The 15,807-nt window shown below is 41.4% G+C and overlaps 1 protein-coding gene across 4 annotated transcripts in view; it reads left to right on the top strand.

Moving 5' to 3' along the window:
• SBF2 (SET binding factor 2) overlaps positions 1-15,807 on the top strand; it is a 489,875-nt gene that overhangs the window by 412,318 nt on the left and 61,750 nt on the right. For all 4 annotated transcript variants that reach the window (XM_019551418.1, XM_019551417.1, XM_019551415.1 and 1 more), the window contains 2 exons: positions 10,054-10,252; positions 12,421-12,617. In XM_019551418.1, the coding sequence (XP_019406963.1) occupies positions 10,054-10,252; positions 12,421-12,617 (396 nt within the window). The remainder of the gene's footprint in view (positions 1-10,053; positions 10,253-12,420; positions 12,618-15,807) is intronic.

Below are 15,807 nucleotides of genomic sequence, written 5' to 3'. Positions count from 1 at the left end.
GATTACTACTGGGTTTAAAGTCTCCATGAGTCCCAAAGCATTAGAGCATGTGTTAAGAAATAGACACAATAGTGCATCAATATTCAGGCCCTCTGTCACTAAACCAGAGCACAGAGTAAAGAAGAGTTAAGAGGCTGTGACACAGATGTTTTCACAGTCTGGTGGGTGGCAAATTGGCTTAGCAGTCACACCCAGAGAGTGGTAGTAGATGGGTCGGTATCGACCTGGAAGGATTTGAGTAGTGGGGTCCTGCAGGATTTGGCCCTTGGACCTGTACTCTTCCATATCTTCATCAGTGACTTGGATGTGTGTGTGAAGTGTACTGTGTCTAAGTTTACAGACAGTACTGAATTGTGGGCTGAAGTGCACACTCCAAAGGGTAGGGAACAATTGCAGGTAGACCTGGACAGATTGGAAAAGTAGGCAGTACACAATAGGATGCAGTACAACAAGGACAAGTGCAGAGTGCTGCACCTAGGGTGCAAAAATATCCAGCATACCTACTGGCTGGGAAGCGACCCTCTCAGCAACCAGAAGCGGAAAGGGATCTCAGAGTCATAACGGACTCCAAGATGAATTTGAGTCGACAGTGTGATGAAATCATCAGCAAAACTAACCTTACTTTATTATGCATCAGCAGATGCATGACAAATAGAACCAAGGAGGTGATGCTTCGCCTCTATGCGTCATTGGTCAGACCACAGTTGGAGTATTGTGTCCAGCTTTGGACTCTGTACTTTAAGAAGAATGTGAATAACCTCGAGAGGGTCTGGAGGAGGGCCACTCATATAGTAAGGGGCTTACCGGACAAGCCTTATGAGGCGAGACCAAGGGACCTGGACCTCTTCAGCCTCCACAAGTGAAAGCTGAAAGTTGATCTTGTGGTCGCCTACAAATTCATTACGGGGATGCAGCAAGGGATTGGAGATGCTCTGTTCACCAGAGCGCCTCTTAGGGTAACAAGGAACAATGGTCACAAACTAACAGAGAGCAGATTTAGACTAGATATCAGGAAAAAACTTCTTCACAGTAAGGGTGGCCAAAATTTGGAATGGGCTTCCAAGGGAGGTAGTGCTCTCCCATACCTTGGGGGTCTTTAAGAGAAGGCTGGATAGGCATCTGCCTGGGGTCATCTGACCCCAGCACTTTTTCCTGCTTAGGCAGGGGGTCGGACTTGATGATCTGTTGAGGTCCCTTCTGACCCTAGTATCTATGCATTTATGATGATTTTGTAAAGACTTCAGTTGCTCTCCCCATCTAAGAAATCCTTTACTCTGAACGAGATTGCCACTTTGACCCCAGTGGTGGCAGTCTGTGAGCTTAGTGCCTTCCAAAGTTGCTTTGAAGGATAGCTAAAGCCTTGGGCATCATGACAACAGTAATCTGAGAGAACACTCACAGTGTATCTGATATCTCATTGCAAACAAGATTTTCCTTACAAACAGTGAGGTTATATTTGACCCCACAGAGAGATTGTGGAACTCTCCAATTTTACTCCTTCCTACTTCAGAGAGAGTATTAAAATGCTAGTGAGTCCCACTCAAGAGCTTTGAATATTGTATGCATGTCTGACACCAAGATTGCTTGTAGTATGTGGTCCTTGAAATGACCAGCTTTACCAGGACTCCGAAAGGAAAGGACCAAAAAATTAGACTTCTTGCACAGAAAAGGTTTACTTATTGGACTTCCTCCAGCTCTGCCTTGTTAACTACCAGGACCTATTAGCTGTTTACAGTTTTTATTCAAAAGTGGGTCATTTCTCCTGACCTAAGCTCTAGGCTTCTGTGGGACTGTAGAGACAGGCTGAGATAACCTGTAAACAAGAAGTAATGGTAACAAATCTCCATCACAGGCTGTAATAGGTGAGTCTGATACTGGCTCTCAGTCCAGGAGTGTGATAGTCACAATACACAAGGCAGCTTGGTAACAATTATAGCAACTCAGACTTGCTTCATATTATTATGTCATGTCAGCATAGGTTACACTGCTTGCCAGACTTCATGAGGCTTCTCCAACTCTAGCTTTGGTCACTTCCTTTATTTTATTTTTTATCTACAGAACGAGAAAGTCCTAATGCCACCTTCATGTTCTCACAGCACTAAACTTGTATCTGAATTCTGACAGTGTCTCAAGCTGTTCACAAGCTTTCCACCATCCAGATCATTAAAAACAAACTGCCTGGAATGAGATCTTGAGCCTAGCAAGACCATTACCAGGTACAAGGAATGGTACCTGGTAATGGCCCTGCAGGACATGGAATTACACATAAAAGTCTTGGCAGACAAGGTTCTTTGAATGAATCTGATATCTTTTATTAGACCAACTTAAATAGGTGGACAACAATTACTAAGCAAGCTTTTTGGGTTCAAAAACCCTTTGTCAGCCTAAGGAAATTTCAGTAGATGGTGTGTGCTCTTCCTGGATGGAATGAAAAGTAAAGAAGCCAGAGGCTGGGCTGGTATGCATACAAGACAGGCAGTCAGTGAAAATGTAGATTGAGGAGTCAAAGAGTGAGGGACAGGCTGTGGGGGAGAGAAAGGGGATGAATAGTGGAGAGATACCTAGGGAGTCAGCTGTCAGGCAGGTTACAATGTGTCATAAATCCAATGTCTATATTTAGTCCATGATTTTTAGTATCCAGGAGGTTGATGAAGTGGAGTTCATAGGCTTGTCTCTGAGAAGTGTTTTGTAAGTTTCCTTTGAGGATCAGCCTGAGAGACTGGAGAGAGCGTGGTTTTCTTGTGAGAAATGTGCCCCCACCGGTAACTGGGTATTCCTGTCTTTGATAGATTTCCAGTGTGCATTCATTCTGGTGTGCAGTTGTTGTTTGGTCTCTCCTGCGTATTTTCCATCAGGGCATTTGATGCATTGGATGAGATATATTACATTTCTGGAGGTGCAGCTGTAAGATGCAGGGATGCTGATGGCTCTGTTGTGGGGTGTAGAAATTGCGGGGGTGGTGGAGATGTGTTGGCAGGTTTTGCATTTCTTGTCATGGCATGGTCTGTATCCTTTTGGTGTGTTCTGGCTTGAGGAAGTTTGCTTCTGGTGATGACGTGAGCGAGGTTTGGTGCTTGTCTGAAGTGTCCTTGTTGGGTGAAAGCCTTTTTAAGAATGGTGAGGTAGCAATCTCGGGTGTTCTCTTCAGTGCAAATATCAGATACCACCAAATTTGCACTGAAGAGAACACCCGAGATTGCCACTTCACCAATCTTAAAAAGTCTTTCACCCAACAAGGACCCTCCTCCAGAGAGATAGATCGCATGTTTGAAAGAGGCACCTGGATACCATGTGAAGAACTGCTGCAGTACAGAAGAAAACCCCCCACAAATCATACACCGCTGGTTATGACATATCACCCCTCCCTTGAACCTATGCAGAAAATTCTCAAACAATTGCAACCCATACTAGAAAGAGACCCTACTCTTAAAAAGATCTTCCCAGAGCCACCCATCCTAGCCTTTAAACAAGCACCAAACCTTGCTAACCTCATCACCAAAAGCAAACTTCCTCAAGCCAAGAACACACCAAAAGGATACAGACCATGCCATGACAAGAAATGCAAAACCTGCCAACACATCTCCACCACCCCCGCAATTTCTACACCCCACAACAGAGCCATCAGCATCCCTGCATCTTACAGCTGCACCTCCAGAAATGTAATATATCTCATCCAATGCACCAAATGCCCTGATAGAAAATACGTAGAGGAGACCAAACAACAACTGCACACCAGAATGAATGCACACTGGAAATCTATCAAAGACAGGAATACCCAGTTACTGGTATGGGCACATTTCTCACAAGAAAACCACGCTCTCTCCAATCTCTAAGGCTGATCCTCAAAGGAAACTTACAAAACACTTCCCAGAGACCAGCCTATGAACTCCACTTCATCAACCTCCTGGATACTAAAAATCATGGACTAAATATAGACATTGGATTTATGACACATTATAACCTGCCTGACAGCTGAGTCCCTAGGTATCTCTCCACTATTCATCCCCCTTCTCTCTCTCTCGCCCCCCCTCCCCCAGCCTGTCTCTCACCCTTTGACTCCTCAATCTACATTTTCACTGACTGCCTGTCTTGCATGCATACCAGCCCAGCCTCTGGCTTTTCATTCCATCCAGGAAGAGCACACACCAACTGCTGAAACTTGCTTATCCTGACAAAGGGTTTTTGAACCTGAAAGCTTGCTTAATAATTGTTGTCCAACTGTTTAAGTTGGTCTGATAAAAAATATCAGGTTCACCCAAAGAACCTTGTCTGCCTGTGTCCTTAGACCAGCACGGCTACAATCTACACCCCTGTAACATAAATGTCTTGGAGCTCGCAGGTATCAGAACTGTACCTGTAGCACTCCTCCCTGTCCTACAAGACCCAACCACAGACAATACAAGAGCCTTACATAAGCAAGCCTAGTAGCATTCATTCTTACACTCTCTGCAGAAAAGTAATGAGACTGGAACTGCTATCATTTGCCAGGCTGTGTACCTCCTAGGAGTCGGTCTCAACTTGGCAGACAACCTAAGGAGGCAGTCTCTCACCACCTACAACAGGTTACTACTGAAATCCATCACCAAATTAGTATTCCAAGAGTTAGAAGTGTGATAGACTTGTTTGAGCCCAAGGACAGTGCAAAATGGGACTGTTACTGAATGCCTGCCTTCTACAGTAGAATCAAGGCCTCCTATGCACCTTCCTGCCAAGTCCACTAATGTCCAGGGTGTTTGCTAGGTCAGACAAAACCAGGCAATTCTGGCTCGCAGGCTTGTAACACAACTACCCATCAGGCTCCCACGCTGCCCAGACCTGCTGTGGCAAGATCAGGTATTCCATCTAAACATGAAGTCACTGCAACTGACATCTGTGGATGTTGGCCAGATGAACACCATTGAAAAGCAACTGTTCCTCGCACATTCAGGAAATCCTGGCTCAGAGCAGGAAGATATTGTTTGCCAAATGGAAAAGATTCTTGATACAAGCAGTCCAACACATCCTACACGTTTCGTGCTGTAGTACTAAAGTTTCTTTAGTATTGGCTGCATTTGAAACATTTTAAACTTTCATTTAGCTCAGTCGAGGTCCATCTGGCAGTAATATTTTCATGTCATCCACAAAGACAATCACTCATTCAAGGGTGTTGAAATATCTTACAGGACTAATGTAGGCTCTATCCTCTGGTTAAAGAACCAGCAGGGGCTTCAGTATCCTATTATGAGTGCTCCATCTTATTCAGAACTCTCTTTCTGGTAGTTACCACTTCAGCCAGAAGAGTGGGTGAGTTTCAGGTTCTCATGGCAGAATGCCCAATATATCTCATTCCATAAATTAAAGGTTGTCAGGCAGAAGACAGGGCAGGGTGGCAGCTTAAAGACTAACTGGTTCAGAGAAGCATAAGCTTTCATATGTGACAGCCTACTTCATCAAATGCTGTGGCCTACAAAAACGTATGCCTCTCTGACCCAGTTAGTCTCTAAACTGCCACCCATCAGTTCTCTGTCTGTAGTAATTGTTTTTTTCTGAAATGCTTTAGTTCAAGTGGAAGGTGTGACCTTCCACTAATCTGCTCTTTTAGAGTCCTGAGCTACAATGAGTTCTTAATTCTGAGAGAAGATTGTAGCTATTCTAGCCTTTATGTTGTCATACAGAAGCACAAAGAAAAATGGGTGTATGCTTGGCACAGATGCATATTGATATTCAGAGCTTGACCCGTGAAGGGGTATTTGCACACTTATCATAATATCTCAGAAAACTACACTTGTGGTAGGATAGGTAAACTTTCTTTCTTTAAGATGTGGTGCTCTCATATAGTCCCTAATCTGAACTCCTGTCTGTTTCAGGGCCCTAGCCAACGGTAGAGCAGTGTGGCATCTTAGGGTGTGCCCCCATGAGTGTGCATGTGTGGTTTGCGGCAGCTCAAAGCAGTGTGAGGCACTGCAAACTGCATGTGACACGTGCAAGCATTTGCCGTGCTAATTAGCAACACAGCAGGGGTGGGGGTTGACACTGGGAGATCCTGGTGTCAAAAAAAGCACCACCGCTGAAAAAGCAGTGTGGCACACGCAGCAGCAGAGTGTACCGCCAAAAACCAGAGCCTGGCTGGCCAGAGCCACACTCTGGCTGTCAACCAGGCTCTGAGCAGCTGGATCACCATCACTGCTGCCCCAGGAGGCCCCCAGAACCACACGTAAGGCTGCTGGGGCCAGCGTGGTTGCTGGCCCCAGCATCTCCTACCCCACCCCAAACAATTTGTCCCACACCAACCTTACCTACAGGGGCATGTGCAGCAGCACAGATTTGTGCCACTGCTATTTTTGCTGCAGCAATCGCATGCCCCTGCATGTGGGAATATGCCCTTAGAGACTGACTTTTTCATAGAGGCAAAAATATTCATAGGCAACAAACTACTTAATCAGATGCTGTGAATGGATCTGCAGAGAGCAGGAAATGAATGAATATTGTATTTTCAGAATGAATAAAGTAATTTAAATACAAAGGATTCATTCTCAGAAACAAATAAAGTAATTTAAATACAAAAAATAGGGAAAGGGGGAGAAGAGGATGGGGAGAGGGGGTACTGAGCGAGGCAAAGGTGGGTTGAAGAGAACAAAAACAGTTAACCCACTGACAGACACAAGGGTTATAAAAGCTAGTCCAGGCAATGGAATAAGAATTCAGAGTCTCTGTCAATACTTGCATACTTTTCACAGTCCAGTCTCTGGGTGAGTTCTCCTTCTGCAATTTTGCATTCAAGTTTGGTTTTTAAAGTTTTGTTTTTAAGAACAGCTACATAGTGGTGGACTTTCCAGGTAGGTTAAAGTCTTCTGTCACAGGTTTTTGTATCTCTGGAATTGATGTTAGATCACTCTATGTTTGACCTTTTATGTAGGGATTGACCCTTCTATCCAACATAGGTAGTAGAGGATCTCTGTAAGCAGGTGATTGCATGTATGACGTTGGTATAGGAGCAGGTGCATGAACCTAGATGTTATAATCTTTGTTCTTTGGTGCAGGTATGATGTGGTCTGTGTTGATGAAGGGGCACTGCTGGCATCTAGGTCTATAGCAAAGCCTAGTGGTTTAGTGAGAATTGGAGTTAGGGTAGGTTATTGCTGGAGAGCTGTCATTTGAGGTTGGGGTGCTGCCTATAAACAAGGACAGACTTGTCTCCAAGGCTGTCTTGAGATGGTCATTACCTTTCAGGAGAGGTTAGAAGTTGCATACAGTCCTACATGGGAAGATCTAAGATTGTTGTAAGGGCAGTTGACCCCACCCCCTTTGGCAGAGAGCTCACTGCACATGTGCCACCCCACCATGATCCTGGATACCCATAGGCTCTCTGAGCTCACTGGTATGTCAGACCAGCTCCTGCTGGAGCACCCTGTATGCTGTGAGCTCTGAGCTTACCAGCTTGTCAATGGTGCGCATTATTGCCCTTAGTCCTTCCCCTCATCTCCCTACTCTCCTGCCAGTTCAACTGTAGGGGCAAAGAGCAGCTCCGATTCTGCTTTTGTTCGCTCCAGAGCCCAGGGACTGAGCACCATCACCACTAGTCCCCTCTAACTCAAAAGCATAAGGTGCATGGACACCAGAGTTGGAATGCCTCTAGTCAACACATCTAAAATAATTACTGCAGACCGTTACTGTAGATAAGTAACTATTGCTTTCCATTCAGAAATGTAAAATATTGAGTTGGTTCTTAAAGATGTGAAAAAATATTTCTAAAACCCATATAGCTTTTTGCTTTTAGTATACTTTTATTAACTAGAAAACACTTGTCACTTTTCTTTCTTTGACAAGTATATAAACATAACAAAGAAAAGGGAGGTATCTGATGTAAAACTCTGTTTAGAGTTTTAGATTAAATATGGTGTAGGTTATTTTGGCTTGGAGTGTATTAGGAGCAACAAAGCAGTCTGTTAAGCACCATATACTAGAACAGCTGCCTGAATGAAAGGAATTCACGTTTCTATCATGGAAGTTATTTCTCCGTATAACATTTTAATTTGTTAAACTTTTTAAAATTTGAAATACATACATTTTTCCCCAGTACCTTTGCTCCAGCATTCATATAGAAATAATTCTGCTTATATGCACACACATTTTATAAAGATAAAATCAAAAAGGCGCAGGGAACTAATAGAATGAATAATAAATCTGCCTACAGACATATTTTGGAAAGGCTTAAGTAAAATAGCGATAATGGGCAGGTGGCAAAATTTTTTATAAAGAGCGTGTCTGCCTTGAATTTCATTGCAACTCAAGCTTGTAATAGACTTTTCACCTTTCATGGCTATTTTTTTTCCAGGTTTGGAAAGTACAGTTGATAGAAATACTGTGCTGAAGAAGGCTGTTGTTTGACACTGAAGGCGGTTATACACGTGCTCTGGAAGTGGGGGGTTGGAGCGGCTCTGAGAGATGCTGTAATTAAAGTGCCTGCAATGTCTCGTGTATCAGCATCCCCACACTTCAAAATGGTGGTGGGGGCATTTTATCTAAAGATTATTCAATGAGCTTTAGATAATGCACCACCGCTGCCATTTTTTAAGTGCAGGGACACTGATACACAAGACACGGGAGGCTGCTGAAGTGCAGTAGTTGCCACGCTCCAGCATATTCGATTAATGGAGTGTTGTAGATTAATTGAGTCTGCTCTGAACACATCGGAGCAGTGTCCCTGCTTGTGTATAGGCACCCTAATACTCGAGCATTAAAAATAAATAAATAAGATTATCTGTTGTTAAAACATAGTATAAAAGGCATTAATTCCATGGGCTAATACTTAGACACATGAACACAGCTTATTAAGATAGTTAAAAAGAAAGCATGGAATCTATTTCTTTCTAGCTAAGGCATTTATACAGATATCATTTATTACCAATAGTGTGTCCACCCATTGTATGCACTACCCCTTTTATACTGTGAATATATCATTTTTTTCATAAATAAATACCCAGCTAGAAGAAATATACTCATCGATTCAGCTCAGGTGAATCCAAAGGAAATTCCAAAATTCTGTAGACAATGTCAGTCATCCCAGCCAGCCTTCAAGCCACAAATTCTGCTACCGAACACAGGATATATTTAGGTTCAATTTATGTTTCTAGTAAGTGCGTCCTTTAGATATGTGTCCCATTCAGCAAAGGGTACGTTATTCTGTTCAGAGTTTAATTATTTTGGCTGATGATAAAGGGAGGAAGGTGAGAATGTTGGGCAGGGGGAAGGATATGAAGGAGGACCATAGAACTCATTGTGGAGTTTGCTGCTGAAGTTATTGAAGTCAGTAACCTGAAAATTTTTTTTAAAGGATTGGATGTTTATACGACTATCTGTTACATCTACAGTTGTTGTTATAGCAATGACAGACTTTGTGGAAGGAACATTAAATTTTGTGCGTCAGGGTTTAACTCAATCTCTGTGACTGATGGAGATTAAATCTAATGTTGGACAGCAAGTCAACATACATCAGTGTACGGCTGGAGTCTCATGCTTTCCTCTGAAGAGTTTTAGATCAGAGACTGGACCAGATGGTCTTCAAGTCTGACCCGTGATGGCAAATTCTTACTTTTCTTGGTTGGGAGACAGACAGATGCCTTTCCTTCTAGAATAGCCATCATTCTACCTGCCTTCATAAGGGAGATTAGATGCACGTGAATAGTAAAGATCCTATGTTGACTTTCCCAGTGCTGTAGATTAAGTTGAACTACCTACTTGAAATTATTCTGGCTCACTTTTGCTTGGAGGTAAGTAGAACTGCTTAAGTCTTGGATAGTATTTGAATGCAAAGTCACTCGTAACCTTTTCAAGGTGCTTCTACTTTATGTATACTTCCTTCCACCAGTTCTAGCATAGGTAACCTTTAGCTTAAGTTACTTTACTATAGTTTATGACCTGTATAATATGATGTTTATCCTTATTTGCCCCCACTATTGGCTATTGCTGATAGGATAAAGTTCATATTTTACTCAGAATGAAGCGAGTAAGTCTTTATGTAACTACTACTGAGTGACTTAATACTAAGCTACCATACTATCTTAACTTCTTAAGTTTCAGATGACAGTGAACTGCACCCAAGTGGTACTTTAAAAGCCTCAGAGAAATCAACAATGGAGCAGTTAGTAGAAAGAGCCTGTTTTAGAGACTACCAGCGTTTGGGGCTTGGAACCATCAGTAGTAGTTCTTCTCGCTCAAAAACAGAGTATTTAAAAATAACTGCATTGAACAGGATGTATTCGCTTTGCAGAAGGTGAGTTCAACAATTTGCTTTTGTATTTACAAAAACACATGCTATATTACACAGCACTTGCAGTTCATATAACATGATTCATCAATTCAGAGAGTTTATTTTGTGGAAATTGTACTTCTCTTCAAATTTGTGACCTAAAAACTGGTAATAGATAACTTAAAATAATCATAGCAGCAATTGTCTGTCTTTAGTTACTTGCATCATTGCATATTGAGCTACTAATACATGTGTTTTATAGATCTATAATTTCCATTTTTTATATTAAAAAGTTGAATTTATATACTTTAAGGGCTTATTTTCCTATCAGGTTATGGTAGATATGTACAATCAGTTCACTTTAATATTACTGGAGCTTACATAAAACTCCTATTCATGAGCTGGAGAGCAAGCACTAGAAACATGTATATTTAATTATTTAGTTCAAACCAAAAGCAAGCAAATGAATCGGTTGTCAGAGTTTTTAGAAAATGTTCATCACAAATGCTAAAAGCTACATATGGCATGTGAACAAATTAATATTATTAAGAAGAGAATTCATAAGCCTTTTTTAATTGGGAAAGTTTGTTGAGATTTACTATCATGAAGCTGGCCATATAGAAATGGGATACCACTTCCACCCCCGCCCCCAGTGGTCTCCCAAGTCAGTGGAGGTGGGGCTGCATTCCAGGCAGGCAGCAGTGTCTCTCCAGCTCCCTGCCAGATGGTACCCTGTGCCCCTGCATTTCCAGGACGCCATTATAATTCTCAACAGCTGGCCAGGACCTGCCTCTGAAATCCGGAACTGTCCCAGCTAAACCAGTATATATGGTCACCCTAACTACCACTCTCCACAAAAATGCTGTTTAACGCAGCAGCAGATGTGCAGAAGTAACATTATAGGAGCACTCGCATCTCCTAAAGCCAACACAAGCAAACAGCTGTTTTAATTACAGAAAATGAAATTGCCAGTATTTTCATGGGGAGGGCACAAAAGAATATTAAATCCAATCTGTTTGCTTTTGTCCAAAGTAACAATCTAATAGCAGCATTTTTGTTCAATCACTAGTGAATGTGATGCAAATTGAGGCAAATAAATCTATGCTTTGCTTTAATTATGCCTTAAAAACATATCTTACATTTTTGTCACTAGTTTTGGAAGTGTGATCATTGTCTGTTTTGTTCACAAATTGCAGGATCTGATTGGTTACTTAATATCATGCGGTTTTAATTTTTTAAGAAAAGACCATAACCACTTTTGCATCCACTCCATGGCAGTATATTTATTAAATGTCAAAAGATTTCATTTATCCTGATTTTGCTCTTCCTTACAAAGCAAAACCAATATTGTATTTTATAGAAGCAAAAGCATTCTTTAGTAACCCCTGAAATCTCCCAAGTACTATTCTTAACTTTCAGTTTCTGTCAACGTAAAATTAATACTTCAATTGCATTTTCTTTTTAGGAAAAATGAAAAAAAAATCATATTGCTTGAATCCTTATTCATTTATATAACCAGAGACAATGGTTTTGTCAGATTTTGCCTTTCCAAGCAGTGATAGCATGAAAGCTGTCTTTGTTTTATATTGTTTAAAACACTATATAACTAGCAGTCAGTAATGAGCTATTCCACAACTTTCTTACTAAAATATTTAAAAACATATTGACATGGATCAGTTATCATCAGTGCCAAAATGTTGATTTTTGGTTATGATGTTTTAATTTACAGAATCTGAACATTCTTGCTTTTAAAATGGCAGTGTCTATATACTATCAATGTGGTCAAATATGAAAATAATTTGTGTTCTGCTTTATTTTAATTGTCCCAGTGGTCTCTTCTGTTTTCTGGGTCATTCTCAGAGAGCTGACTCTTTTCAAATGACATATTAAAAGAAAATTAGAAGGGAGAAGAGTCAACGATTAAATTAAGACCATAAAGGAAAGAGAAAAGGAAGAAATGGTCTTTGAAATTATTGCCAAAGATAGTTGGTTTTTAAACATTCCTGAGCAGTTTTCAGCTAATTAAAATATTAGCCAGGACTGTTTTATATTAGAAATAAAAAAATTGGTTTTTAAGAGACATTGAATGAAAGTACAGATACCAAGACAATTGCAGAAATATAGAACTAGAAGGAAAGATTTCTTTGTAAATAAGTTTCTCTGTTTAATTTTTTCCCCCATGATTCATACAGCTATCCTGGGCTTCTGGTAGTACCTCAGTCTGTGCAGGACAGCAGCTTGCAGAGAGTAGCTCGTTGTTATCGTCACAATCGCCTACCAGTTGTCTGTTGGAAAAGCTCAAAAACCAGTAGTCTCCTCCTTCGTGCTGGGGGCTTTTATGGAAAGGGAGTGGTTGGCCTCTTCAAATCTCAAAATACACAGACTACCGGTAAGCTGATGCTGCTACACTTTCTTGAATGTATTTTTTTTCAATTAAATCATTTCTTTTTCTTCATAGAATTATATAATGTTTCCATGAATATTTTTTTAAATTTACAGCAACTTAATGTGCTTCCTTTAAAGAGTCTTCTCTCACATTCACTTGACTGTCCTTGTATTATGTGCAATGTTGCTACCATTAACAATTGATTCTATAGACAGTTAGAGCAAAACAATACCCATTCAATTTTATGATGGCTTTGAGAATAATTTTTGTTTAATTTTGAACAAGCTTTTTATGAAACATGGATGTGAAAGACCTCCAGAGTTCTACTTGGACGCTTCAGATGAATTAAAAGACTTCTGTTTTCTATGTTTGCCACTAGAACAGTGTAGGCACTTTCAGAATAGAGTCATTTTTTAAGAGTATTAGAAGAAAACAAATCTTATGTTAGAGGGAAATGGATTGTGAAAGATACATTACTTGTAATTTTCACCTCCCTTGAACCCCACAGTACAACTTCAATTCTTCCTTCTTTTTACATTGCTCTTGTCTTTGGGGTATCTAGAGTTAGAAAAGTTACAGAAGTGGAATTGGATACCCAGCTGAGGAACAATTAAGTATCCAGTTTAAATAGTCAAACCCTAAACTGACCTTGGGACATCACATAAGAACTAGGGGGTCTTCTCCCTGTTCAGGATGGATGGAATCAGTACACTGCTCAGAAAGCATGAGAGGAAAACAGAGAAATAGATATTCATCCCATCAGCAAAGAAATTCCTCAGTCATTAATTTTTTTCTGCCTCTGCAGTTGGGACATATTATGTAGTCAACCTAATAGCTAAAAAAACCTGTTGGGAGTATTTCACTTTACTGAATAATTTGTCCTATGAAATTTCTCAGAGGCATTGTCAAGAACAGTGTACAAATCTGTGCAAGTTACATAAAAGTAATGAGTCATTCAAGAGCTCATGATCGGAGTAGACTGCAGAATTTAAAGATTTGTTTAATCCTATGGATAAAGAAATGCTTAACAATATATCTCTTGGAAATAACCGTAGAAAATTTAAACTTAAATTTATTTATGTATATGAATAGTTTAAATTTGTTGTAAAGAACAATTTACAGCTGGCACATTTTCTTTTATCAGCTTTTCGTCCTTCGTAGTCACCTTTAAAACATAATAATAAAAAAAGCAAGGAGTGCTTAAACTTTGGATATATTTTGATTTGACATTCAGTGATGACAGCAGTGTTTTGATTGGCAGCGGATGTGTCTACACAAAGTGCAGTAGCGTAATTTACTATGAAGTAAGCATGTGTGTACATGTGCACATGCTTACTACTCACTAAACCTTGCTAATCATGAGTAAATTTGCTACCTGCAAATGCAAGTAGCAAATTTACTTTAAATTAGTAATGGCACAGTAGCACTCATGTAGACACTTGACCAGGAGCACATCTGCTTTTGTTTGTTTATTTCAAAAAGACAAAACTTCGTAGGATATTTCAAAATTTGTTCTAAAACTGCTCAGTAAGGATAGCATTTCCCTCTTTGACATGACCAGGTAGCCAAAATACAGGGTTTGTAGAACCAGCCAGCCAAAATTCAGTTAGAAGGAGAAATTAATGGTGGAGTAATTTTTCATTCTTTTTATTTACAAGAATCCATTTTCTGGATAAAAGGAGAAATCAAGCACCCAGCAACAGTTTCCTTACTTATAGCCCCAAGGCTTTCTCAGCCAGAGCCCCAACTCAAAACCTTTCCTTCTAAGATTCTCTCAGGGCCATACAACAGTGCCCTTTAGGCCGTATGGAAGCTTCCTTTTCTGACTCTCATCTACCCTTACACTTCCCCTCTGCTTACAAAAAAAATGGCTGAATCCCCTCCCTCCATAGCTTTCAAATCCTTACCACCCTTAGATTTGCCTTTCTTTTGGACTCACATATTTGCTTAAGTATCTCCTGCATCTAGCAAATATGAAAGAGTACAAGAACAAAGCTTGTTAGTATTTTCATACACATATTAACTTTCTTCAAACATACTACAGATTTTTCCCCCATAAATCACAAAACTGTGGAAAATTTCCTGCAAGCGGTAAATAGAAACATTTTTGCCACTCTTGTCTTGTTCTTTCTTGTCTACATTTCTTTTATACTGTCAGTCTGTTAAAGCAATACAAATTATGGAATAAAATGTATCATTAGAGGCAGAATCACAGGAGGAAGCAAAATAAGTGCAAAGGGGAAAAGAATTGTTCTTCAAGTAACTGCCACACTGATTACCAGGGATCCAGGTTCTCTGTTTCCCACAGAAAAATGGAGAAAACCACAGATTTTGCAGTTTTGCAGAGCTGTCTGCAGGCTGGCAGAATTCCAGCTTGCAAAGAGCTGGGAGAGAGCAGGAGGAGGGTGCTCAGGCAGGGGGTGCCAAGTGCATGTACATGCACATGGCTGCCATGCAGCCTGGAAAGCAGCTCCCGCAGGTAAATTTTTGGTAGGGGGGAGTTGGGCAGGGCTGGGACTGCTGCCTAGCTGGGCAGTATGTGGGGCTTGGAGCCCAGGGCTGCAATGTGCGGCTGAAGGGCACCGGTAGGGAGTGAGAGGGAGCTGCGGATAGCTCATCCAGAGAACGGGGGAGAGGGGCCAACTCCCCACCTCTGTGTGCACTCCAGGGGGCTGGGGGGGAACCCATACCTCCCAGATCTGTGCGTGGGGCAGGAGTAGGTTGCTCAATGTGGGCTCAGGGTCCTGCCCTGCTACCCTCCCTTGGGCTTCTGCAGTCTAGTGGGTGTGACCTAGCACTGCAGAGCACAGCAGGGTCATGAAGGAAACCTGCTTGCTGCTGCAAGCTCTGCTCTGCCCTAGCAACATGTCCCCTGCACATGCAGCAGCAGCAGAGGTGGTGGCACAGGGTTCTGTCCCCAGTTGGTGCTGCACACACAGGAGATGTGTTGCCAGGACAGCGCAGGGCTCTCAGCAGCAAGCAGCTTTCCTGCACAGGCCCACTTTTCTTTGCAGCACTGAGTCATAGTTTCATAGTTTCTAGGGTCAGAAGGGACCTGAGCAGATCATCTAGTCCGAACCCCTACCATGGCAGGAAAGAGTACTAGGGGTCAAACGACTCCAGCAAGATGTTCATCTAACCTCCTCTTAAACACCCCCAGGGTAGGAGCCTGCACCACTTCTCTTGGAAGTTG

Source organism: Crocodylus porosus, unplaced genomic scaffold, assembly GCF_001723895.1.
Source record: "Crocodylus porosus isolate Cpor-Errol unplaced genomic scaffold, CroPor_comp1, whole genome shotgun sequence".
In the NCBI taxonomy this organism is placed as follows: domain Eukaryota; kingdom Metazoa; phylum Chordata; order Crocodylia; family Crocodylidae; genus Crocodylus; species Crocodylus porosus.
The sequence above is the reverse complement of the archived record's forward strand: the minus strand, read 5'-3'. Positions and strand labels throughout refer to the sequence as shown.